This window comes from Haliaeetus albicilla, chromosome 1, assembly GCF_947461875.1.
Source record: "Haliaeetus albicilla chromosome 1, bHalAlb1.1, whole genome shotgun sequence".
In the NCBI taxonomy this organism is placed as follows: Eukaryota; Metazoa; Chordata; class Aves; order Accipitriformes; family Accipitridae; genus Haliaeetus; species Haliaeetus albicilla.
The window spans coordinates 8278829-8304830 of record NC_091483.1 but is presented as its reverse complement, the minus strand read 5'-3'; the positions used below and the strand labels follow the sequence as shown (position 1 = coordinate 8304830).

The 26002-nt window shown below is 43.5% G+C and overlaps 1 protein-coding gene across 5 annotated transcripts in view; it reads left to right on the top strand.

The window, feature by feature from the left end:
- Positions 1-24770, top strand: part of ADAMTS3 (ADAM metallopeptidase with thrombospondin type 1 motif 3) — a 126621-nt gene extending 101851 nt beyond the window's left edge. For 2 of the 5 annotated variants that reach the window (XM_069778321.1, XM_069778357.1), the window contains 18 exons: positions 372-477; positions 1442-1585; positions 3018-3150; positions 3648-3761; positions 4854-4999; positions 5554-5729; positions 6903-7036; positions 7544-7667; positions 9734-9790; positions 10003-10086; positions 11434-11514; positions 13122-13285; positions 13877-14042; positions 14795-14927; positions 15198-15405; positions 16152-16269; positions 19021-19164; positions 21937-24770. In XM_069778321.1, coding sequence (XP_069634422.1) covers positions 372-477; positions 1442-1585; positions 3018-3150; positions 3648-3761; positions 4854-4999; positions 5554-5729; positions 6903-7036; positions 7544-7667; positions 9734-9790; positions 10003-10086; positions 11434-11514; positions 13122-13285; positions 13877-14042; positions 14795-14927; positions 15198-15405; positions 16152-16269; positions 19021-19164; positions 21937-22517 — 2813 coding nt within the window. In that variant the 3' untranslated portion in view covers positions 22518-24770. The remainder of the gene's footprint in view (positions 1-371; positions 478-1441; positions 1586-3017; positions 3151-3647; positions 3762-4853; positions 5000-5553; positions 5730-6902; positions 7037-7543; positions 7668-9733; positions 9791-10002; positions 10087-11433; positions 11515-13121; positions 13286-13876; positions 14043-14794; positions 14928-15197; positions 15406-16151; positions 16270-19020; positions 19165-21936) is intronic. The other 3 variants (XM_069778338.1, XM_069778328.1, XM_069778349.1) reach the window with 3 other exon arrangements.
- The last annotated feature ends 1232 nt before the right edge of the window (positions 24771-26002 follow it).

The following is a 26002-nucleotide window of genomic DNA, read 5'->3' as shown; positions in this document are numbered from 1 at the left end:
TCAGAAAGATTTTGGCTTTTACGGAGGAAAAAACATGCACTGTGCTGTACCAGGCAGCATGTAGATGAAGGTACTGATATGAACACATGCTAAACATCCCAGCCTATAGCTCTACCTTTTAATTGAACAGGAATCTTTTGCAGTTTTGGTGATAAAAGTGTAAGTGCCCGAAGTAGCACAGTTGTCTGTGGAATCAATCCCAGTATGTCAGCGCCATTTACTCTGTTTGACAACAGTTGCAAAGGCAGAGAAAAAAATTAACAGTCAAAAGAAGATAATCCTAGGTTCTTCTCAGGTTGTAAGTTTATTGGGAGGTCTCATTTAAAATAAATGTAATGGGCAAAAGAATCAGACATGATTTCTTTCAATAGGATACGCTCCTGTTACTGGCATGTGTCACCCGGTCCGAAGCTGTACTCTCAACCACGAGGATGGGTTTTCATCAGCTTTTGTTGTTGCTCATGAAACCGGTCACGTGTAAGTCTAACTTTTACAATTAGATTGCCGACAAACTATGGTACTACATCTCCTGCTTGCTTCAAGTGGTTTAATTTTAATGGCTATATGAAAGCTATCCTATTTTTATCTCCATTCCCTTGGAATGCATCAGTGGTTTAAGCAATGAAGAGATAAGTGGGGGAAGAAAGCAAGGGGAATAGAGAGGGGGGACTTGTTTTCTCTAGGGTGAGGAAGAGGTCAGTAAGAAACCTGGAAGGGCCAGGCAGTGGAGACAGTAGCTTGTCAAGCATCCTTAACTTCTTTCTTCTCATTGACTGAAAGTGCTGATTTGTTAGATTTGGCACCTCTTCAAGAACAATAAAATTTTAGGTTGGGAGCAACTGATTAAGCAAAGATCTTTGTGAGCTGTCTGGATGAGTTAATGTCAAGCACCGAGGATCTGATTTTTGTCTTCCTTACGTAGCATGGGCTACTTTTTCAGCTCACTGGGGGGAATTTAGCCCAACTGGAGATGACCAGGTCACTCACATATTAAGTTGTACCAGGTGCATGCTTGGAGAGGTGCTAACCACGTTAGCTCTTTGGAGATGCGACATGATAACTGTGTTAGCTCTGTGTTTAAATAGATGCTTTTGATAAATGAGTATACAAACATGAACAATTCAGTGTCTGCATGAACTGCTCCCCGGTGAGTTGAATTGTTGTTTTCCTTTATCTGAAGCATAAGAAGTCATCATCATCTAGTTAGTTCATTCCTGGTATTAACAAATAAAACGAAGTATACATGAAGGAGTATTCATAGAGTCCTTATGTTTTGGCATCAGAGAAGATCAGTTTGAAATACAGGTGATATCTGTAGAATGCCAAGACCGATTTCATTTTGCGTGATTAAATGCGCATGAGAAACTGGTTTCTTTACAGTTGTTTTTCTGTTTGAAGAGCGGGAACTGCCTGGGCTCTGATGCCGATTCTTTTGCTACAGGCTGGGAATGGAGCACGACGGGCAAGGGAACAGATGTGGGGATGAGACGGCCATGGGGAGCGTTATGGCTCCCTTGGTGCAGGCTGCCTTCCATCGCTACCACTGGTCCAGATGCAGCGGCCAGGAGCTCAAGAGATACATACAGTAAGGACCCGTCAGCGCTGGGGGGTAGTTGTTTTACTAAAGGAAACAGAAGTCTTTGCAGGTCCTGGGACGTGGGGCCGGTGTGCTGCCCTCTGCTAGGCAGCGAAGAGGAGAGGAGAGGCAATCCTGGCATAAAGGAGCAGGCACAAGGGTCGTAAACGGGACCCTTGAGTGTGGAAGCCCTTTTTGTAAACACAGCGGTGCTGGGGCCTCGGAGGTGCTGAGGAATGGGATCCTCCAGGCCGGCCTGCCCTCTGCTTCCAAACAGGGATTCAGCCTTTGGAGGGGTTCCAGGAGGCTGCGCTCCGCTTCGATGCAACAGCGGCAAAATGCCGCTGTCTCCACGTCTGGCCTCCTCCAGTGGGGCATCGTCCCATCACCCTTTTTGCCGTACTCTTTTTCCCTTCAAATCTATATGACAAGAGCTATAAACCAGGGACGATGCTTCCTCACTTCGGGCTGTGCTCAAAAGCCCATCGCATCCTCTGGGGGATGGTAGCAGGAGTCTTCCCGGCAGACTTTGTGTCAGGTAGCTGGTGTTTTCCCTAGGTTTTTGATTTCTCTAGCAGTTATGCTGTGAAACTGGCAGGATGAAGCCCTAAACTCAGAAAAGGAACTAGCAAAAGTTGTGGAAGAGAGAAGGCGGCATGCATGCGCGTGTCTGAATTAGGGAGAAAAGGAGAACAGATCTCTACCCTGCTGGCTCTAGTCTCCCTCCATGTATGTCCCTCTTCATCCAGTTCTTACTCAGGCTTCCTTCTCCATTGCAAATAGCTGGTTTTTCCAGTCAAAGTTGAGTGAAAACGAGCTGACCCGCATCTCCTACAGAAGAAGCCCTATTCGTAACATAAAGCATAAAATAGTAATTGATTGAGACCTTAGAGCTTCAAGTGAAATATCGCGGTGCAGGAGGAGCAGCCCACCAGTATCGCTATTTTAAGACATCAGAGTTAAACAGGAATGAGAAAAAAGCAAGCCTTAGTCTTGCCCTTTGGATAGGCAGGGTTTCATCCCTGTGAATACAGTAGGTGTCGGGTAAGAAGGCCTGTTCTCAGACTACTGTCCTGTTTCAGAGTGCCATGAAGCCAGTGGAAAGACTCCCTCTGACTGCAGCGGGCTTTGTGTTAGGCCTTGGATTAGGAATCATAATCCAGGTCGAAGCACGTTGAGATGTTGCCCTTTGGCACTGGGAGTGGAGGGATTTTGCTGTAGGATCTTCCGTCCAATGCTCAGTCACGTTGCACTAGGCAGTATTCCTACGGAAGGGACTATCTGTGCTTTGGGGAGCAATAAATATGTAAACAGGATAGAAATCAGGTTGGAGAAATGGAGTATTGCCTTACTAAGAATAAGTGCTTTGATCTTGCTGATCAAAAAAAAAAAAAAATCACTACATCTTCTCATGTTTTTTTTTCTGTGTATCTTTCCACAGCTCTTACGACTGTCTTCTTGACGACCCTTTCGAACATGATTGGCCCAAGCTTCCTGAACTGCCAGGCATCAATTATTCCATGGACGAACAGTGCCGCTTTGATTTTGGCGTTGGCTATAAAATGTGCACAGCGGTATGTCCAAGGCAGTCATTGCAACGACAAACGTTCATTCAGCCAGTTGGTGTCTGGCCTTACTAAAGAGTTGCAATATATTCATTTTCTCATAATCGAAGAGCAGTTAAACAGATCTATAAAGAGGAGAGAGGTATTTATGGGTGAAACCCAGTCATCTGGGTCATTTGGTTTAATGGTCAAGCGGATGGCAGCACGGTCCACATGACACAGACTTGTGGTAGTGATCCCAACGAAGAAGGGAAAAACCCTCATTTTCCTCCCACTTCTGGGTGTCTCCTCCTTTTCTCTTCCCACCAGCTCAGGGCTAGGCTATCCAGGGAATAAGCACTGCCCTTTTCTTTCTGAAGATACTTTTGCCCTTGTTCTTTCTGAAGATACTGTGCTTACTGGTAGCCATGCGTGTGGGATGAATTGACCGGGTGGGTTGAATCCTTATCTGAAAAGTATTAATGATCTGGCGTTGAGTTTCATCTCATAAATATTCTGCATTTCAGTTCCGAACCTTTGACCCATGCAAGCAGTTGTGGTGTAGCCATCCAGATAACCCCTATTTCTGTAAGACTAAGAAAGGACCTCCACTCGATGGGACAGAATGTGCCCCTGGAAAAGTAAGCATTGTGTTTTCAATTGAAAAAAAAACCCAACGGTTGTATTCATTTAGGTTGAAAGGCACAGGGGGAAACAGGGGATTGCCTGGCATCCCCTGGGTGGAGCCAGAGGAAGGGAAACGAGGGAGCTGTGCTGTCCCAGTCTGATATTCTGTGAACCGTACAAGGTTTGCCGTAGTATGAAGTAAATTTTGGACATAGAAATATCCCAGCTGAGGTGTAACCCATTCTCAGCCTCTTCTGTGGCCTTTTCGTTATGTTCTTTGGATTCTCTTCTCATCTGCAAAGTGTCCATAAAGTGTCTTTAGGAATCCACGGTAGCAGATAATGCCGTTACTGTAGGATCGCTTCTTAGTGCTTGTGGTCCAGACATCCTGTGGCGAAATGTTTGTGTAGGCTTAGGATTAGCTCTTTATTTTTCCCTTTTAATATCCCCATTAGTGGGTGTCCTGCTGCTAATTCATTTTTAATTATAAAATTATGCTCAAATAAATGTTTGTTTAGCAAATTCCATGTATTTTGAGATACAGAAGAGCCACTTGTACCATCTGGGTATGCCCTAGCCAGCAGCAAAACAACACCCTGCCCAGTGACTAGCCCTCTGTTCCAGCCTATTTGCCTAAGCATGATATTTGGCCAGTGTGGGGAAAAAAAGGAAAAAAAAAACAACCAAGTAATCCTTAGCAAAAACTTCATCCTGCTAATATTCAGAACATGAAAATTCCTTCAAAAAGGTGGTAGCGACTAAGACTCAAATGAAACAAAGACCTAAATTAGGTGAAGAGGAGGGTGGAACGCGTTGAGGTCCGCGTGTCTGCCCGTGGCAGGGTTCAGGCTCGGGTTCGGCGTCGCTGCCTGCTCATTCACAGAGCAGACCGCCTTCGGGGGGGGATCAGGTCCTCTGGGGCCCAGAGTACAGAGACCCTCACCCCCGTTGTCCCCAGGGAAGTCTCTGCTTCCAGTCTGTTCTCCGAGATGTCCCTCCTCAGCCCGTGAGCTCGCCTGTGTATGCTTTCAGTTTTACTGCCATTATACATTTGGTTTGTTTTTTGTTTCTGTTCTCATCTGTTCTCCTTGCCCGGTTTCTCTCAGTGGTGCTATAAAGGTCACTGCATGTGGAAGAACGCTAACCAGCTGAAGCAGGATGGCAACTGGGGACCCTGGACAAAGTTTGGCTCCTGCTCACGGACCTGTGGAACTGGAGTTCGCTTTCGAACACGCCAGTGCAACAATCCAATGTAGGTCTTCTGGCTAGGTGGTAGTTCCAGTCAACTGGGAATCAGTATAAGTGTCAATTTAAACGGCATTTACGTTTTGGATGGAGTCTGCCAAAATCCACAATCTGTTCAAGCCCCTTGAAATACGGCGCTTTGTAGGGAGCCAGGACCATTTTTGGAGAGTCCAAGAATTTCCAGAGGAAAGCCTGTGGAAAACCCTCCCAAGGATTTAGCTCATGTGTAAGAGAGTGAAGAGTACACGAGCTCAGCAAGCTGCAGGATAAACTCAGATAATCTCTAATTGTAAATCAACTATTGGCAGCGTATAGCTGCACATGTATTACTTCTGCATTTCAGCCTGTGCCTTGGGGATGCGTGGGCAAGCTCGGAGGTTATACTGCAAGTGTGTATCTGCACAGTGTAACCACTCTGTTTCCATTTCTGTCACTTCACACGTCTTTTTTGCAAAATTGTCTCTTAAAATAGAGTGTGAAATTTCACCTGAGACAGAAGAAGAATCCCCAGAGCGAACGTCCAGAGGGTTTTAGATTCTCTTGAATGTTTTCTCTTCACAGGCCCATTAATGGAGGTGAAGATTGTGCTGGTGTCAATTTTGAGTTTCAACTTTGCAATACAGAGGAGTGTCCGAAGCACTTTGAGGACTTCAGAGCGCAGCAGTGTCAGCAACGCAACTCCCACTTTGAGTATCAGAACAGCAAGCACCACTGGCTGCCCTATGAACACCCTGACTGTAAGTTCTGTTATTTGCCTTTGTTACAAGTCAGTCCTGGAATCTCCCAGAGGAGCCTGGGGAGGGTCTTGTTCATCAGCCACGCAGAGACCAGAAATAACCGGTGTGTGAGCAAGTGTAGGTGAGACTAAAAAGCAGGAAAGAAAAGGATTGCCCCAGAAGGAAAGAACAGTGCCGAGCGAGACAGCGGTCATTTCTCCAAGCCTAGGCCAGCTAGCTTCCCCTGACTTTCATCCTCCTCGTAGTGAGAAGATGGTGTAGCAAGAGGCTTGAGGCTCTCAGCTGCTGCTGGAATAGTTGGTGGGTGCTCTTAGCATTTAATGCACTGCACTGGCGAGCTCTGGCTCTCTGCTGTTGGGGCAAAGTGTGGAAGTCTGCCGGTTGGGTCGTGAAAAACGATTCCTGCCCTCTCTCCCCTACAGCTCCGCGTCTACCTGAGTGCCAAGGGTCAACGCTTGATCACGGCTGCTGAAAGTATTAACGGTGTTTTACTAATGGCCCTACCTGAGAAGTCCTTCTTGGTATTTTCCCACTCTTTTATAGATCCGTCTGCCTCAGCCTGATTCTGTCAGTCTTCGGTACTAACGTTAATATACCCCGGTAATTACCTTGAGTGACAAGGAGAGCTTCAAGCACAAAGGCAGATTCCTAGTTCACTAAAAGGTGTTGCGGAGTTGCTGGCATTTCTTCCTCGGGTATCTTCGGATGGCTAAGGAGTTAGATTCAGACATTAACCAGGAAATACGTGTTCAGCTGGTATTTTCAAAAAAGGATAAAGAAAGTTAGAGATCCGAATCCTCTGTGCTTTTCACCTGGCTTTAGCACTGTCTTCTCACAGACTAATTTTTCTGCTGTCGTTTTTCTGCATCCCTGTGATTTTGTAAAGTCAGCCCTGTTCCCAACAGGATCGGAGTGAAAGCCGCTTTAGGAATAGTCCAGAACCCAGTCCTAGGAGCCTCTTGAGAAAGGAACGGATTTCTCTGAGAACATTTCAAAATGATAGGCCCATATTTCACAGAAAAGCAAATTAGTTGCTTTTTTCCCCACAGCTGTCTGTTAAAGGTCCTTTCTATCTCTGTCGTATTCTCTTCACTCCTTTAGCGGGATATTTTTCTGAAGCACATCCGGATTGCTGTCAATTTATGCAGTTGCTTCTCTTTCCTTGCTACACAGCTAATAAGAGATGTCACCTGTACTGCCAGTCCAAAGAAACCGGAGATGTTGCTTATATGAAACAGCTGGCACATGATGGGACTCGCTGTTCCTATAAAGATCCCTACAGCATTTGTGTTCGTGGAGAATGCGTGGTGAGTGACAGCGTCCCAAGGTCATCATTGAGTTCGAGCTGTGCTGTGTTACAGAGCAACTCTGGTTAGAATCGAGCAGAACAACTCAGTCAACAGTGCAGAGAGAGACTTTGCACATGGTTCTAAATTAAATACTTGCAGCATCATATTCTTCATAATTCCTTGAGATTTAATTAAATTAGAGCAATGGCACACACCTGTTCCACGGAATTTGCCTTTTTTGCGCTTAGTCTCATGTCTGAAAAGAATTGTGTCTGTTTTTCTGTCCTTCCCATCTTTCTTAGTCTTGAAGTACAGTGAATATAAAGCAAGAATCACTTCCTATTTTTCACATGAAAACCATCATCCAGCACCTGATTTGCAAGTAATTTGCATTTAAATAAAATAGATAAGTGTTGTGTGGTAATTTCCTCTATGCATTAATTTTGCAGTGGCTTCCCACCGTAACTAAAACTGACGACCAATGACAAAGCCTTCTCTTTTTTTTCTTTGCTCTTCCTTCTGCAGAAAGTGGGTTGTGACAAGGAAATTGGCTCCAATAAGGTTGAAGATAAGTGTGGTGTCTGCGGCGGGGATAACTCTCATTGCCGAACTGTGAAGGGAACCTTTACCCGCACTCCCAAAAAGCTTGGTAGGAATCACATTGTCATGCAGCTGGATATAGTTTCTGTCATCTCTGGTGTTTCTGTCGTGCTTCCTGCTTTTGCAGACCGGTCAGAAATGCAACCTACTTTAAGGTGGCAAAACACAAGTTGTAAGCTGATAAGCAAAAATAGTTTAGTCCCTGATAAAGGAAGGACCTCTTTAAAACAGTGTACTATTTCCAGCCTTTGAAGGATGTGTTAGAAACAAGCTCGGTCAGTCAAGTGTATCGAGAAACACTCACCACGCAGAGCGTGTTTAGTTCTTCTTTGTAAATGTTGAAGCCCAGCCAGACGATGTTTGTGATAAGTGGGGATACACCGAGTTTTGCTAAACAAAACCGAACTGTTCTTCTCACAGTGAAATGCAGAAGAAATCGAGGTACTTTTCTGACACTAAGCGTAGCATGCTCTATCTGTAGGAGGACTCAAGGAAACATTTTTTTCTCACGTTAAAGATTAAGCCTTTCACAAGTTTTTCCTCTCAAACTTAAACCCAAGAGTTTTAAATGGAAGTCTGAATTTCTGTGCATGCAAAATGAGCATATGGATCCTCGTGTCAGATTGGTTTTTTATGAAGCTTTCTCAAAAATTACAGCCCTTTAGTCGAATAAACAAATTAAAAATAAATTCAGCTGAATTCTGAACCAAATATGAAAATGCTTTGGCAGGAATCCTTATTTCTCCTACCCTTTAAGTTGTGTGACTGAGATCCAGTGGAACATATGATAGCATTCTGCTAGCTCAGAACTAGGAATGACCTGGTTACAATTTTCAGACTGCACTCTGGGGTATTTTGCAATACATTTCATATCAATAATACTCCAAGATCTCCTTGGACTTCTTCAGACGTTTCTATTTCGTCAGTTACTTGTTAAGCCAGGGCAGTATTATCTGGTACATTTTTGCTGTGACTATTTTGTATTTTAAGGCTTTTCTGTATTGCTTGTTTTGTTCTTTCTGTCTGGGGAACCTCCTCAGGGAGGTGTATCTCCTGTATGACTGGGAGCAGTTATTTCAGGAATATCTGTCTGATAGAACTAGGTGTTTTGAGACAGAGCACAGAAAGGCTAAGGGACAGATAAAGTGAATACTGCATTAACAGTTTAGAGGCTGGTAATTGCTGCCGTGAGGCAAGCTTTATTGCAACATTAATATTTAAATTTGGACAGTGAGCAGACAGATAAACTTAGACAAAGATAAGTTAATGTGCGACTGGAAATAAAATACATAAAATATTCTGCTGAAAATACTTATTAATTATTACAAACCAGTTGGAAAAGTTTACTGATTGTAATTATCAAATTACAGTAGAGAGCCTTTCTGAAAGGCACGGTTCCCTGGAGGCTGATGGATTGGACATGGAATAACGCAAGAATCATTCCGACTTTGGGAGTGATGGACTTAAGACTATAACTTGACCCTCATATATAAGCCTGTGCGTTTCTGGAGCTGGCAGCTACTGTGATTTTCTTAAAAAAAAGTAATCAGCAGAAATAAGTGCTCAGCCTTCTAAGAGCATTTCAGATTTTTTCGCTAAGAAAATGATTGGAATTTTGGGGGCAGAGAGGATATTCACGTCACAACTTTGGATCCAGTCCAATAAGAGCTTTCTCTAATGAGTCTGGTTTCTGTTGTCTATACCAATGGTTTGCAGCTCCTAGCTCGCAGTCCATGGACTGCCTAAGCCTGTGGTTTGGCTTTCTCCTCAGAAGATGAACAGGGCAAACGAGAGGCCAGCAGAGGCCAAAATATGCCCCTGACCCTGCCACGTTCTGGCTCAGCATTTCTGCCTGTGGGCCACCGAGGACCGATGCATTGTCAGACAGGCTGACAGCACACGACTGAATGTTTGCACAGTATTTTCAGTGTCTGGAAACTACGACAATGCAAAGTGACAGGCAGTGCTAGGAGATAGTTCAGGGAAGACTGCTGTTAATCAGCCACTTACTTGCAAATGTTTATGAAAGTGATAAAGTGTTTACGAAATGTTCCTTGTTTTACCCTAACTTTGGCAATCCAGTCATTAAAAAGACTAATTGACCTCTTCCAACAGGAAAACATTTAAGCAAGAGGTGCCAAAAAGAATTCAAGTTTCTGGAAAATGAAATCTGCAAGTATCCAACTTAAATCACCTACCTGAATTTTCACTGGTTTGACTTTCATTGACTATTAACATTTGCTAGATGTGTCTAATTCTGCTTGAAATGCATTTGAACGCATAACATAATTTTACAGTTTTAAAGACCATCTGGCCGACAAATGTAGTCAATGAAAGAACAAGACTTGGCTCCCGTAGCACTAATTACAGACGTTCTATTTAAGGGAAGACAAGAGGAGCGTTTACACTGCCCAAAGGAGCTCGCAATATTTCCCTTTCTGAAACAAAGGAGTCTAAAAATACGCTGGGTAAGTTTCAGGTGCTTGTAGAAAGAGAGGCATCCATGGCAACTTGAGAGTTCTTGCTGCAGTTCTCACCTCCGTTCAGACAGTGATAGATAATGCCAAATCAGGCAAAAGGTTTCCGTTTCCTATGCTCAGAAGACGCTCAATGAAAAGATTGGCAAATGCTGTTTGCGGAGTCGCTCGTCAGCCGAGACCATGATGCTACATATTCCTAGCTCTTCTCTTTCTTCGCTTAGATTTTCCGAGGAGCTGTAGTATGTCAGGTGCATGACAAACTACCAATGCATTTGCTAGTCCCAGAATCCCCAGGATGAAACAGGATTACTTATATGCTACGTCTTGCGTTTGCAATGCACAAATAGTAAAACTCTTGTCACATCTACACCGCTTCTGTAGCGGGGCCACATTACTCTTGAAGATTGCATAGCAGAGTACAAAACAGAGAGAAACTTACTCAGCTCTTATAAAAGGGATCTACAGAGATTTATTGTAATTAAATCTGCAGTTGTTAAAGAGAAAATAATAGAAATATGAAAATACCGTGCACTCAGAGTGCTTATGATGCTCTTGATTAAAACTTGATATAGACACATCTGTTGACAGGTCCCTAGGAGGGATGTTAGCCTTCCTAATGACAACACTTACGTAATATTACAGTAATTACCTGTGGTTTGGACTGATAAATAATTGACATTTAAAATAAGAATCGCTTTCTTTGGGAACAGCTTTTTACTTTTAGCTGTAGAGCGTTGAATTCAGCCCCGTCACTTCAGCAGTAGCAATTTAATTGATGCGTTTTACATTCCCAGTTGTAAATAGTTTGGGTTAACTTCCATACAGACAAGCCTTTTCCGACGTGTAGTGACAGCACACTGTACTACGCCCACCTTTCTCCAGTCTTTGATGTCTCAGAAGTAAGCAGACACACTTAAGACATTAGCATCTAACATGGCAGTAAGTAAACTCAAATCTAACGGCTGGGCTGATGAGCGATTTGGAAAAAATAATCAGGAAGACTTGTGGTTTTCCCCCTCGTGCGCTGAGGAACATAGGAAACATATTTTTGCCTGAAGTGTTGATTGATACGGCCTGTAGCAGTGTAGCTAGTCAAGTGACAAATAGATTTGTAACTGGTTTCTCTTCTCTCCCTGACAGAGAAAAAACACAAGGAGGTCTTGTCAAATACGTTACAAAACTATTTGCTCAGTTTCTTTCTGACACTGCTTCTCAGTTGATGATGGATGCCTTCTTCTGCAAGTAGAAGCTGGGTCATGTAGTGCGCTCCTAACCATGGCTATTACTTTTTCTTTCCATCTCTGCTTTCTCCACTGACTACTACACATGCCAAAGGGTACCTTAAGATGTTTGATATCCCTCCTGGTGCTCGACATGTGTTTATCCAAGAAGACGAGGCTTCTCCTCACTTTCTTGGTAAGTGTTTCTCCTCAGGTTTGGCTTTGAGGCATGATGCGAAGCATGGGGCAGTCATGCAGAAGAACCTGAGAAATGAGATAACCAAATTAAAAGTGTTTGGGGTAAATATGTGCCTTCAAAATTGCACATTAAGGAGTGACTCTTACAGCATAAACTCAGCAAACAGACATTTACTTCTCATTTGAATTCTGCAAAATATTAAACTGATCCCAATTTGCATGTTTACTAACAAAAGATTGTCATCACTCATATTTAAATGGGCACTGCCAGGGTAAAAACAATGTATTCTATTATGTAAATCAAATTCAGTATCTTTAATTATTCTTATTTGCTGCAGATTGTAAGCAACAACTATTTTAATGGAAAGAAGATTGGGGAACTTGTGATATATTTGTAGTCCATTTCATTTCTGGTTTTTCTCACATAGGACAGTTCATACTGTTATCAATCAATTTGTATCTTACTGTTTACCATTTTCTAACACTTAAGGGATTTTTAGCTCACAGGAGAGGGGTGAGATCTTCCATGGTTTTTAACGGTCTTTTAATCGGTTCCTCATGTGCTAGGGCAGTGTCTGAGTTGTAAACCCTTCAGGCAGAGTTGGATTAGTTACTAAGAAGAAGTAGGAATAGAAAAGAAAAAAAAGAAGAAATTGTTTCAACTGTGATAATGTCAAAGGGGAAAACTTAGCTTTTGAGGTCCAAAAGCTTCATTTTGGACCAAGCGTAGCCTGATAGTAACTTTCAGAGAAGCGTAGCTTTGCTTTGGCAGCAAGTGGCTCCATGAAGCTACCCACTAGGTACTGCAGAGCTCCTGCATATGGATTACTGTAATCATGGGAACCTGTAAGATTTCTGCATAGGTTTTGGGGTTTTTTTTATCATGTTTTATGCTGCATTGGAAAAAGTTGTACAAAAGAAAAAGTGAGAGTCCATCTTTCAGGTATCTAACGTATTGGCTTCTAATTGGAGCATAATAATAATAATCCCCGCACTACGTGACTTCTAAGGTGTGGTGCAGGATCCCCAAACCAAGTAGTTTCCCAGGGGTTCAAATGCCTCAGCTCTTTGCTTACTGGTATTAGCATCTGGTACATACGTATGTATGCAAAAGAAACTGAAATGTGATGAAAAAGTTGTCATTTGCAGAATCTGAGGAAAATAAGAAATTCACTTCAAGTCTGCTGGGGTGTCTGTTACACTGATAGGCATTCCCAGTAATACTGACTTTGGTCTTGTGCAAATAAGGAAGACGTGCAATTCTGAAGATTTGACCTGAGTTCCTTGCTGCTACCCATGCTTCTTGGGACTAGGGCTAGTGTGGAAAATGTGCGCATTACGTAGGAAGAAGTGCTTCTCTCTAGTTCTCTAATTCATGTGGATGAGGAGGTACAAAATTGAAGCAAATACGCGAATGCATCTATCATCAAACTGGAATTCAGAGGCTGCGTGAGATGGCCTTGGGGGGCCTTTCTCTCGGTGTGTTGGGTTTTTTTTGCAAAAGGCCTGCCTTCTGTAGTATCTCCCGTCAAGTTCCCCATAAGCTACTGTGGTTGCCGATGATATGACAGGAGGCACGACTGGCACTGTTTTCACTCCTTTCAGCAATTAAGAACCAGGCTACAGGACACTATATTCTGAATGGGAAAGGGGAGGAGGCCAGATCCCGATCTTTCATCGACCTGGGCGTGGAGTGGGAGTACAACATAGAAGACGACATAGAAACGCTCCACACTGACGGGCCCTTGCACGATGCAGTGGTTGTGCTGGTAGGTTACGTGCCGAGCGGCGGGAATATGGTGGGTTGGTCTTCTATAAAAAGCGCGTGGCCAGCATGGAGCTTGCGCGGAGATAAAACAGGGCTGTGTAAGGGCCCTCTGAAAGACACGTGCCGATGAGGTGGCTGGTAGCCCGAAGCCCTTTTCTCATTAAGCTGTTACCCTCTCTGCCTGGTCACGCAGTGGTAATATGTCAATCAGAAGCCAAATATTGCATTGTCGGACATGAGTGGGACGCTTCCAGCGTACCAGAAAGGGGCATGGCATGTCAAACCATGTCTGAGACCAGCCCTACTCTTTAGCCAAGTCATTGATGTGGCCACACCTTCCTTTCATCCAAGATGATGGTGTCCTACTTGGCCAGCTAGAGCCTAGAAACATACCTCATTTTAAATGGCTCTCTGTTGATCGTACTATTGTTAGTTCTAAATGTAAAGACAAAAACCAATTTTTTTTTTCCCCAATGAGTTAACTGGCAGTTTCCATGTTTCCCCTAAAAGCCAGGCCTTGGTTTCTTTACTTTGCAAAGTAATAAATAATAGTTCTGGTTTTGTACCACTGTTTACATTTGATTATTAATAGATCATTCCTCGGGAGAATGACACAAGATCTAGCCTGACTTACAAATACATCATTCACGAGGATTCAGTACCGACTATCAACAGCAACAACGTCCTACAGGAAGAAATAGATACTTTTGAGTGGGCATTAAAGAGTTGGTCGCAGTGCTCCAAACCCTGTGGTGGAGGTAAACAGATGCTGTAGCACTTTCTAGTAATGAATGACACATTACTGAAAGTGGAAAAGTAAAAGGTGGGGAACGTGAAGGCTTTAGAAATCTTGGCCTTCCTTTTTTTAAAAGCAGTTTGTTATTTTGGGTACCCAAGCCTAAAATATCTTAAGTGCCTGATTATTCAAAAGTGTCACACTGGCAGCCTAGAAAGAAAAAGTTCTTTTTAAGTGTTTAAATTTACTACCCAGAGCCACTTTGGAAGTACAGACTCAGACATTTATGCTACTGAGTGTTCACTGTACTTGTGGTACTTACATTACTCTTATGCAAAGATTGGGGAATGCAAATGTCAAAATAACTTCAACTCTTACATATAGCAGTCGAGCAGGTAGTGTGTTCTGGTAGCAAAAACACTAAAATAAGACTTGGGTTCATTCCCAGGTTAGCCGGTGACCTGCTGCTTGATGTTAAGGAGGTAATTTCTCCCCTCTCTATGCCGTGATTTGTCTGTAATGCAGAGGTTAGACTAAGGGGTCGTAACTGTCCCTTCTGGCCTGAAAAACCTATCACAGTGTCATCTTATAAATAGCATCCATGGAGCACTGTGCAGCAGTCTCGTGCCTGACAACTGAACAAATTGGGAGCATGTTTAAATACTTCATAAATATTTGTCATGTAAAACCACTTAATAGGTCATAAAACTTAGGTTTAAACCAAAAATTCTAACAAGGGCCTGTTTTGCCTGATTTTTCTGAAATATTTTCCAGGGTTCCAGTACACCAAATATGGGTGCCGCAGGAAAAGTGATAACAAAATGGTTCATCGCAGCTTCTGTGAAGCCAGCAAAAAGCCAAAGCCCATTCGTAGAATGTGCAATCTTCAAGAATGCACACAGCCTCTGTAAGTATGTCTCGCATAAAGATGTAAATGATTGCTCCTTGTGGTAGGTGTGGAAGTTGACCCAAGCCAAATTTGCTAGGATGCTGACAGCTTTCTTGACTGGAGTTCCTGTGTTACGGATGGGTTTTTTCCACCTGTATAGGAATGCTTACTGATCTTACTGAGTGGTTTCGTCACAAAAATATGGTATACTAAGGGCTGCCTGACCTGGCAATAGTTTGGATAATAGGTAAAAGTTGTGATGGTATCTTACTCCTTTTTACTTCCCAGCTGGGCAGCAGATGAGTGGGAATACTGCACAAAAACCTGTGGGAATTCAGGCTACCAGATCCGTACTGTGCGTTGCATTCAACCCCTTCACGACGGCACAAACCGCTCCGTCCATTTCAAGTACTGTAGCGGAGATCGCCCCGAGAGCCGCCGGCCATGCAACCGAGTCCCGTGCCCCGCGCAGTGGAAAGCTGGACCCTGGTCTGAGGTAGGCAAGCAGCGGTCGTGAGTCAGTAACGTGCCTTTGCTACCTTCTCCCAAGTGCCTCCGAAGTCGGAGCTGTGCCCGGGCTCGAAGCTCTGGACTGCACCGGACAGTTTTCCAAAACCTGAAAGTCTGCAGCAGGTAGTGCCTTCCAGCTTCACGGGCTTCTATAGCTCTGGAGACTTCTCCAGAAACCGGCAAGGAAAATATTCATAATATCACGTACAGGATCCTGCAAAACAAATGTTGACATTTTGCTTGGTTTTCTCCAAGTTTCCAACTTCTCACTTGCCCGCTTCTGAGGATAGCCTAACATTTTTTACCAGCTCAAACTGTTTTGGAATCACAGAGTTTCTGCAAGTGTTGATATTGTTATAATGACTTGGGAACAGACAGCTGAACCCTACAGCTATCTCGGTGAACACCTGAGTTTTCTCTGCCCTTTGTATTCTCTTTATGTTACACTGTCAAGATTAGGTATCGGGCTACAGGAAGAATAAGTAGCAAAATTCATAATACGCACTAATAATAAATTTAACATTACAGAAAGCAAGAACCAAGGGAAAAACCATCATCCTCCTCTACATATTTCTCCATAACGTCAGCCGTCACTAAAGTCTACTTTCAAAACAAATTGCTGGAATGTATAGCTTGACCTGAAAGCCAACCTTGGGCTATTTTAGACACCTTAATTTTTGCACATTGCTGTGAGAGCTGAATGTCCTGAATCGTCTTGTGTCTGTTTCGTAGTGTTCTGTGACCTGCGGGGAGGGAACCGAGACCCGGCAGATCCTGTGCCGTGCTGGTGACCAGTGCGATGGAGAAAAGCCAGAATCAGTGAGGGTTTGTAAACTCGCCCCCTGCAATGGTAAGAGCACGTCATAAAATGACTGCAGTAGGTGAGGGTAACAATTCCTGTTTCGGTGCAGCCTGTCTAGATAGCACAGTGCTGGGTAGAGGTGTTAGACATGGATTTCGTCCTTGAGTGAACTCCAGTGAAAAATTAAGAGACCTATAGTTGGTCGAAATAAAAGCTAAGCTTTCTGTGAACTTTCTGTGTTAATGTGTACACGTTTCTAAGATGAGGCAGAGCCTATGCTTATGAACAGGTAGTGTGCACACCAAACTTGTACTGTACTGTATTTTAAAGATATTACACTGTCAGGTGACAACCACACAGCACCGTTCGTCTCTTGCATGCTAGAAAATGCACCCCTTCCTTGGAGATTCTCCCGATTTTTTCCAGCTAAAAGCACCCTGTTGTTTAGTCCAGCACATGACTGATACCGTAGCTCCAGGTAATCGGTGCTTCTCGCACGCCAGGGTCTCTCTTGTAACCATGCTGAAATAGGGGGTTTAAACATGTTAGCCTGAGTTGCATTTGCAAAAATTTGTGCTAGAGGTGAAGGTCAATCTAAAGTAAACCCTGTTCAGCCTCTAAATCCCAGGATAGGTTTTGCAAGCCTGCCAGCTGAGGAAATGAAAAAAAATACATAAAAATGGAACCACATTGCATTAATAGGGTTCCTAGGAATCTCGTTACATTGTTCTCATAGGATTTTTTGAAGAGATTTTTAAGCATTTTATGACAAAAAAGCCTTTCTTCCTCTGGGTCCATGACCATCTAAGATCTGGGGGTTATTTGTTTTTTAAATCCCTCATGGTAGTCCTAACACTCTGATCACTAGCTGGTAGAAACAATAGAGTAAGAGTTCTTAGAAGGCGCAGTGTGTTTTCGCACAGAGTGAAGCTAACTGCTTCCCACAGGTCTGGTAAAGGTGTTTGCTTTTGGTCTTCTGGCAGAGAAAGAACTCGGAGCAGAAAACAATTGTGGGAGCAGTGGAGAGTTATAAAACCTTGTATCCACTAGGTGGGAGCAAATCACAATCTGTGGGACTGTAAACAAGTACAAGGTTTAAAATCCCGTTTTTCACTGGTGATAAAAATATTTGAAACTGAAAGAAATCAGGGCTACATCTTTGCAAAACTATTCACATACTTTTGATCTTGTGCTTTAAGCACCCCCGTAAAGAAGCTGTACTTTAAGCATCAGCTGGGATTTTCTCGAATAGGCAGTGTTAAATTCCTACCTTTCCAAAGCAAGCAGCGCACCGTCTTTTTTCTCTGTTTGAGAGTACTACGTCTCTCTCACCATAAGTAATGCTCAGAGCCAAGCGCCACTGACCCGTAAGACCTAGGATCCACTTACGTGGCATATAAGCAATAGGTGGCCTTGTACGGGCCCTTTACAAACGGCGGTTGAATCGCATGGGTTAACACTCACTGTATTTTCAGGAGTTCGGGTGTTTAATATGCGCCCCGTCTCGCCTGCCCCAGTGAAGGAAGGATTCTATGCTCACGTGTAGGGGGGTGCCTCACAGCGTTCTGAAACACTAGGTACACTGCAAAAAAATGTGAACTAATGGCCACTGATACCCCTGGCCTTGATGCAGCAAACTCAGCAAAGACCTGAGCTTTATGAAACCGCTGTGCGCTACGAGGGCATGGACAGCTACATCCAGCCGAGTCCCTCCCGCCTGTGCCAAAACCGCAGGGTCCCCGTGCGTCGTCAACATCTCGCCTCCTCTATTTGACCTCAAACCTCCCTGCTCCGCTCAGGGGTTTGGGCCATAACTTTTACCGAGCAGTAAGTAGCTGGCCGTATTCTTTGAGGCCAAATAGTCTCTCTTTTTTGCCACACTTTTCTGATGCAGTTTCTACCGCGTTCTCTGTTTTGGGAGATTACAGCTAAAATATCGATAGTGTTCTGTAATATTTATGTAGATAAACTCTTTATGCATGGTCACGCATGGCATTCTTTTAAATCTGCATAGCCTTGATTACTATCTTGATTTTCAGGGCTTTAGACTTAGCAAAACGTTAGTCTATATCAGGTGGTTTTGACAAACCTGCCTACCTGCAAGATTGCTGAGAGTTTAATCTTAATGGAGTTGTCATAAACATTTGCCGCAGATGGTGCGATTTTTTTTGTGCTATGTGGCATATTAGCATTTCTCTTCCATTTCGTGAAAAAACATGTGTCTGCATACGGGACAAGAGCCACCAGCTCTTCCACCGTATGCCTCAGTGGAGCTGACTCTCATAGTGTGGAAAAACGAGGACACCTCCCATAGATATTTCACTTAAACTTTGTAGGCTTCTGTGATTAGAAGGAAACAGGAGGTAGGATTTTATCCTGCAGGTCCGTAGCAATAATCTGAGCGGCAGTCATGTTTCTGTGGCTGTGCCAGATTAGAAGAATGGATTTTGTGGTGCTCAGACAAATAGATGAGCCACATAAGAACCTGTATAGAACAGACCCTCGAAAAGTCTTTATACGAGCTGTCCCTGCTTTGCAACACAAGATACAGAATGAAGAAGAAAGCACGTGTTGTTGTAAATTTTAGTCCCTAAATACCAACTTTCATCGAGATTTTTCAATGGGATGCTGTCAGCAAGCAATGTATTTACAGTTACAGTGATGCCTTCTGTAAAAGCTGTTTCAATTCTAAAATCTAATGTGAAAATTTTTTAGTTGATTTAAATTATATTCTAGTAGCTTCATCTTCTAAAGATTCCCTAGGGAGCCGATACGTTTTCTTGTGTCTTCTGCTCTTAGTTACCGTGAAGCAAGTAACAAATTGTGAGAAGGAGAACTTTTACCGTGAACATCAGCGGAAGGATACAAGCACTTACATACTGAATAGGAAATGGTTGACTAGGTTGTGCAGAATTAACCTAAAAAATAAAAAAAGGGGATTATGTGAGTATACAGCTCCAAGATTGTACTTATGGAACCTACTCAAAGTAGATAAGTACAAAACCAAATCTTTGCACTATCGCATGTGTCATGAAATCTAAACCATCACAAACCGGTATCACAAAAATTAACTGTGGGCGAAAAGGACCAAATAAGATGCATTGTCACTACGGAAAGGCAAAAATAATTGTTTAGTACTTTCTGTTTTGGTTTGTCACTTTAGGTGATACTATTTGCTTTGACTTATATACTGACGTAAATCACATTACGTTAACAAGATGACTGCCATAATTTTCCAGATCAGGTGCTTTTTGTTTACACAGAAGCATAAAGATTGTTCTATATATGATGCAAAGATTTGTGTTTCAATATTAGCTTTTCTAGTTTAGATGAATTATAGCCCTTGAATTTCCCATGCTAATTTCCTGCTGAAAATAGTCTTATAGTGCCTTCATGGAGTACGTATATTTCCACACAAAGCTGCAGGTTTAATGCTAGGTTTGTCAAGAACCAGCAAACATCTATGCAAGGAAACATGTCAGGATGAGGAGCAAAGAAAATTTTTGTGTTACGTGCCACAGTCATATAATTTGCTATTTATAAACAAGGTCCCACAACCCCACTGGTTTACTGAGTTCAGTGGAATTAAGCTGATTTACACTGATGGAGAGGTTGGGCTGCAGTTAATATTTTAAAATAAGAAAATTGGTTGCCTAACATACTGTTGACGTGTGGTGTGGCAGCGTCTGTACACAGGTGAAAAAACACCGCTGTACAGAAAGCCAATTTAATTGCACGGCTTAATAAGTGGTGTTACATGCCATCTGTTGCTCATGAAAATGTTGACTACAGAATTGCTAACTATGAATGGAGGACTAGGCATGGAACAGATCTTCTCAGTAGCTGGGGTTAACTTTTGGCTTTTCACATGATAATTTTGCATACTTCTATCTTAAGTAAAACCCATCAATACCATTTCAACCAGCCGTGATATCTTAGGAAAATTCTGCTAATGGAAACTTTTTGCTGGTCTCTCCCTGAAGTGTTTGAATCGTTACAGGACGCACCCAGCTGCTCATTTGTCCCCATCGCTGGTTTTATGTCCTGTGGAGTGTTAATGTGTTTGTAGGGTCCTGGTCTGATTCTGGAGCCCTGCCAGGGCCTTAGCGCCCGATTTCGGAGGCTGAGGGGAGACACAGACGCCCCGTGTTTCTCAAGAGTCCCAGTCGCTGGGCTGAGTCCTCCGTGGGAGAGCGACAGGTTCGGCTGGAACGCGGCACTGAAAGGCACGGTCTGTCCTGAGGGTCCCTGCAGGTGTCTGTGGGAAGGCGGTTGCCCCTCTCTGCCTACAGGTCCATTGACTTTAAAATAGTAAAATGCTTTTCGGAATAGTGTTGACCCTGCTGCAAGGCTGGACGAGGTGACCTTCCAAGGTGCCTTCCTGCGTTACTCTCTTGGGTGTTCATGCTGCCACGGTACGTGATACTCCAAACTACACAGATAATTAACAGTATAAATGAGCGGTAGGATGAGTTAGACACAGGGAGGAGAATAAAAAGCAAGCATTCTATCTCCTCATTTCAAAATCTGCAAATAGTGCAGCTCATTTCAAATGCCCGGAGCCAACCTCCCATCTTCTTCTGTGCCTTGACACAGCTCTGCTTAGATACTAATTGAGAATTTGACTTTTCCTGTGAAACGAGAGTGAAGTTTTGATTTAAACGCGCATTCCCATACAGAATACCAAACTACACAGGGAGCTTGTACCTTGATGTAGTCAGTACAACAGACTGCAAGATTAAGAACAGAAATTCTCAACGGTGCCACCTACTCATGAGAGTTACAAACTCTCAGTGTTTGTCCCAGTGCTGGTAACAGTAAAACTCAGGACTTCACCTTTGAGCTCTTGTGACAGTCTGAAGGAGCCTGGCCAAGTACTGATGTGCTCTTAGCTCAATATCAAAGCCTTATTTTTCTTCTGACTTCTTGCGTTACTGCTTTCCTCTCTACCAGTTTTGTCCAAGATGACCACTGCATCTCTGTTTGTGGAACAGGCATCCAGCAAATGCTCAAAGAAACAGTGACGCTTTGGGGATCTCTAATAGTTCTTTGACCTCTTTAAGATCTTTTCCCTGACTGGAAAAGGGAATGCCACACACTTAACTTCAAGGCATGCTATGTCTGAGCTATCTGTTAAAATTTTTCCATCAGTTCTCCAGTTACAGTTAGGTCACTGAAAAACTACGACTTCATTCAAACAAAACTTTACCCAACTATAACATTTTATTTTGAGACATCATGTAATAGGCATCTTTGAGAGGTATTGCTTGGGATTTAATTTCTTTAAGGGAAGATTTCATTGTTTTTAATGCTGTTGGTAGATAATGTCCTCAGGCTACAAGTGAAGGTGATTTGGGGTGGGTAGAACCACATCTGGCCCAGTACGTGGGAGCTCTAGTAGGTTAGCACTGGAAATTGTTGCCTGTGACCCTCCGCAAAGATAACATGCCTTCCCACCGCTCTTCGTTTCTGGTGTGCGCAGAAGCTGACGTTGTCAAAGTGACCACCAATTTCTTTGCTTCCCAACTAGGGATATTTTTTAGGGTGGCGGTGGGTTCTGTCAGGGGATGAAGCATCTCAGGTTGCCTATTCAGAGTAGTCCATTGTTTATGAAACATAGGCAGAGCTTTTATCAGTGCCCATCTAAATGCTGTCCTCCAGGCGTTTTGGTGCTCTTCACTAGGTTTTACAATCAACATTACATCTGTTTTGCAGACGAGCCCTGCATGGGAGACAAATCTATCTTCTGTCAGATGGAAGTGCTTGCACGTTACTGTTCCATCCCGGGCTACAACAAGCTGTGCTGCGAGTCCTGCAGCAAGCGCAGCAGCACCCTCCCACCGCCGTTCCTCACGGAGGCTGCTGAAACCGAAGAGCTAGCGATGTTCGATCGGAGCGATCTGCCGAGGGCTTTGATGATGCCGACCCCGGTGGTGCCCCACTACGCACAGTTCCCGCCTGGGAGAAGTCCTCTGGGCGGGCTTCCCTTCGCGGGAGAGAATGCGGATGCGCACGACTCCCCGTCCAACGCCGAGCCCAAAGGTGCTGAATTTCCCCAATGGAGAGCTCCTCAGGCGAGGAAGAGCTCGAGGCCGTTCGCTTTGCTACACCAGTCACCTGCCAACAGCAGCAGCAGTCTCCGTCCTCGTAACAGCCTCGCGTTGGCCGCAGCCGTGCCCGTGGTGCCAGCTGGCAACACCACCGCAGGTGCTCCTTCTCCATCGAGAACCTCACGGAAGGGCGAGAAGCACGCTGAGAAGAGATGGCCTTCGAGGTCCTCCACTGTGGAAAGATGAACGTGAACGCCTTGCGGAGGATGGCCGTCAAAAGAGGCTTTGTTTGGCGCTTCGGGTTTAATTTCCTTACTTCTGGACACTATGGTGCACGCCGCTTTCCACAAGCGGGACGCTGCAGGTCATCAACTCATCTTCCTTGTAAATAGAAAGAACAAGAAGTGCTGGTTCACTTTCTAGTTGCTCCCGTCCTCCTCCCATGCTGCGTTATCTGGCTACTTTGAACGCACCGGAGGAAAGCACCAAAGAATATTCCTAACGGTGAGCAGAAGTTGCTGAGGGCGTCAGTCGAGCTCTAGTAGAGAAAAGTGGCCCCAACCTCAGCACTCACCTCATTATTTTTGGTTTTAAATGCTCGCATGTAGAAAATGCCCCACTACAAGAGGTACCAAACGTTTACAACTATACAAAATACTTTTGCAGTGGAACAACTGAATCCATAAGACTTGTTTTGCTAATTTATCTATATAAACGGATATTGTACGAGCAAATTTGCAGCTGTTGTGTAAATACTGTATATTGCAGAAAGTCAGTATTATTTTTAAGAGTTTTGTGCTGTCAGACAACTGTTTACCTATGTTGCATTCTGGACAATTGCTAGGTGCCTGCCATTGAGTACTGCCTTATTTACATTCCAAGAGTTGATTTTTAAAGCAGCATTATCATAAAAGGAGGAGTTCCCTTTTCACATGAATGACATCTGCTGACACTAGGAAAGGGCTTTTTTGGAGGATCAACAATGTGATGCTTTCTTTCGAAACGGGGGGAAAAAGCGTAACCCTCAAGGTGTGAGTCTGCTTAGAGCCACCCGCCCATTAGAAGTCGGTTTAGAAACTTTAGTGTAATTCCAGTCACAGGTTGGAGAAATGATTTTACGTGCCTGTGGAGTGAACACCGACACCTGCGCCCTACACTGAGCAGGCGTTGCGTCAGCTCAGGAGTAGCAGTGCCGTCCCTTAAGTCTCCTTTTGCCGAAGAGGTCAGACCACAGTGTAGGAAACCATGTATATACTGTAAGTACTGTAATGTTCACGAGTCAAAAATGAGTTCTGTTTTCCAGATGATCTGTTTGTTGTTTCTGAAGCTGAAAAAGCATCACAGAGGTAGAATAAGCGCTAACAAGAAGTAGCTGTGGCAAGACTTAAAATAGATTTTTTTTTTTTGTTCCTACTGGAAGCATTGATTTAAAGGTGAGAGAGATATTTATTTTTCAGCATGGTTCACCTCAAAATCTCCACAACCACAATGCATCTGACTGCAATAATGTACTAGTAATTTATGTCAATAACCATCTTGTTCACAGTCCACCCAATCGCACTCTCTCCTGTGTGTTGCTGTAAAGTACTTGTATATAGGATTGAGAACTAAAGATATTTATTAAAAGTTGATTTCTTGATAGTATTTTATGTACTAAATATTTACACTAAGGGCAGTTGACTATTCTTTTTGCCAAGATAAAATAGAGAGATGTAATTAGATACCTGTACATGCTATGTCATATGGATAGAACAGAAATTTAAGCTAACTAAACTACTGTAGAGAAATCATTGATCTTATTCTTTAAAAAAAAAAAAAGTCTTATGACAGTTTTTTTATTACAGGCATCTTTAATTTCTAAATAGGTTATTAAAGTTTCACGTGCAATTTTTGCTTCCCTGTAAAAAGTCCTTGTGATCGACCCATTTAAAAGAACAGTGAATATGTACCTCTGAAATGCTATAAAGTAGGTTAGGACCCCGGAGATTAAATTCTAGAAATATGTGTAGTGATTATGCGGAATCACTAGGAAGAAAGCAGGATGAAAATTGTTGTCAGAAGACTTTTAAAAGTAAATGAGAATGGGGGTAGGTTAATCCTGTTCGGGGAAGTGTAGGGTCACACTATGCAAGACGCATCTTACATCGTGATGCGTGTCATGTAACCCGCTGAAGTATTGACTCGACACCTCTAAAGAATTGCTGCTACCTTTCTGCAAGGCTTTTGAAGGTCCAAGAAACTAGTATTAAACAGATTGTACAGACAATCCCTGAGCCTCAAACAGACAAATGGGGTGTGTTTGTTCTTCTAAAATTCCCCAAAAGTCAAATTCTCTTCTCTGTCTTTATCTTTTACATATATATAATGTGGGTGTAGATAATCCTTGTACCTTTTTGATTTCTTTTCTACCAAGCTAATTTCTCTTTCTATAAAGTGTACACTACTGATACTGTTTGTTGTATTGGGGAGCACGTAACAATAAAATCTTTAACATAACAAGTCTTTCTCTGGTTTGATTCACGTGGGAGGGTCTGGTTTTTTTCATTTTTAAGTTTTGTCTTTTGCAAAATGACGGGCCGTGTGCTTTAGGCATGACCTTTACCGTCTTGAAAAAAAGTGCATTTGAATTAAATATTTAATTTGATTTTTAAAAACAGACGTCCTGCTCTTACCATTGAAGAGTGCGGGTTGCAGAGAAATTGGGGGAGAGGAAGGAGTGCGTTTCCAGCGATCCAAAGAGTTCCTGGTACACGCGTCCAGATAGCAGCTCCAACCCTTTTGACAAGAACACGTAACTTTGGGGGCTTTGCTTTTTGAGGAGGGGTATCTGAGGCATTCTGTGCCAGTCAGACAGGAGGCAGCTGCTCTCCTCTCCTTTACCGAGAAACGTTTTCTGAGCTGATGAGAGGATTTCAGGTCACTGCCGGAGGTGGGTCGTTCTGGTACCACTCCAAAATGGCAACAACAATTTTTTTCTGCAGTTCCTGTTGCCCGTTTTCAAGAAGAGTGGACCCGGACCGAAACTTCTGAAGAAAAGCTCATCTGGTAAGAAAACAGGGAGGTCTTCATCTCAGAGGTGGAGTCTAGAGAAACTTCGGGTTTCTAACTGAGTCTGGAGAAACTTTTCAGGTTTTTAGCTGAGTCTGGAGAAACTTTGGGGTTTTAACTGAGCCTGGAGAAACTTTGGGTTTCTAGCTGAGTCTGGAGAAACTTTGGGGTTTTAACTGAGTCTGGAGAAACTTTGGGTTTTTAACCCAGCAGAGGAGAGGCTGAGAGGGAGATCTAACTGCTGCGTGTATGCACATAGCAAATATGAACAAGGCAGGAAAACAGATGCCAGTGTTTATGATCCAGCAAGTATATACGCAGCAAGGAGCAACCTGTGTTGTGCGTGTACCTCCAGTAAGGCTCTGACAGCCGGGAGTCCCGCACAAAGCACAGCAGTCTGAGCGAGGAGAGGAGATTTCCACGCAGCTCCGCTGAGCCCGAGAGGTAAGCCCCCCGAGTGGTAAGCCCACCTGGAGCTGCAGACCTACAGGGCATTCACAAACCTGCAAAAGGAGCCCTTTTCCTACGGCAACAGCCCTTGCCTCTGCTACAAATACGTACGGTGGGGCGTTAACTTCGGGTGTGGTGGTTTGCACCGGAATTTGCCGGTAGTATTTTGGTATTTGGTCTGTAATTGTTGATTTTAATTGTAAATGGTGTCATGAAAAACGTTAAATGATGTT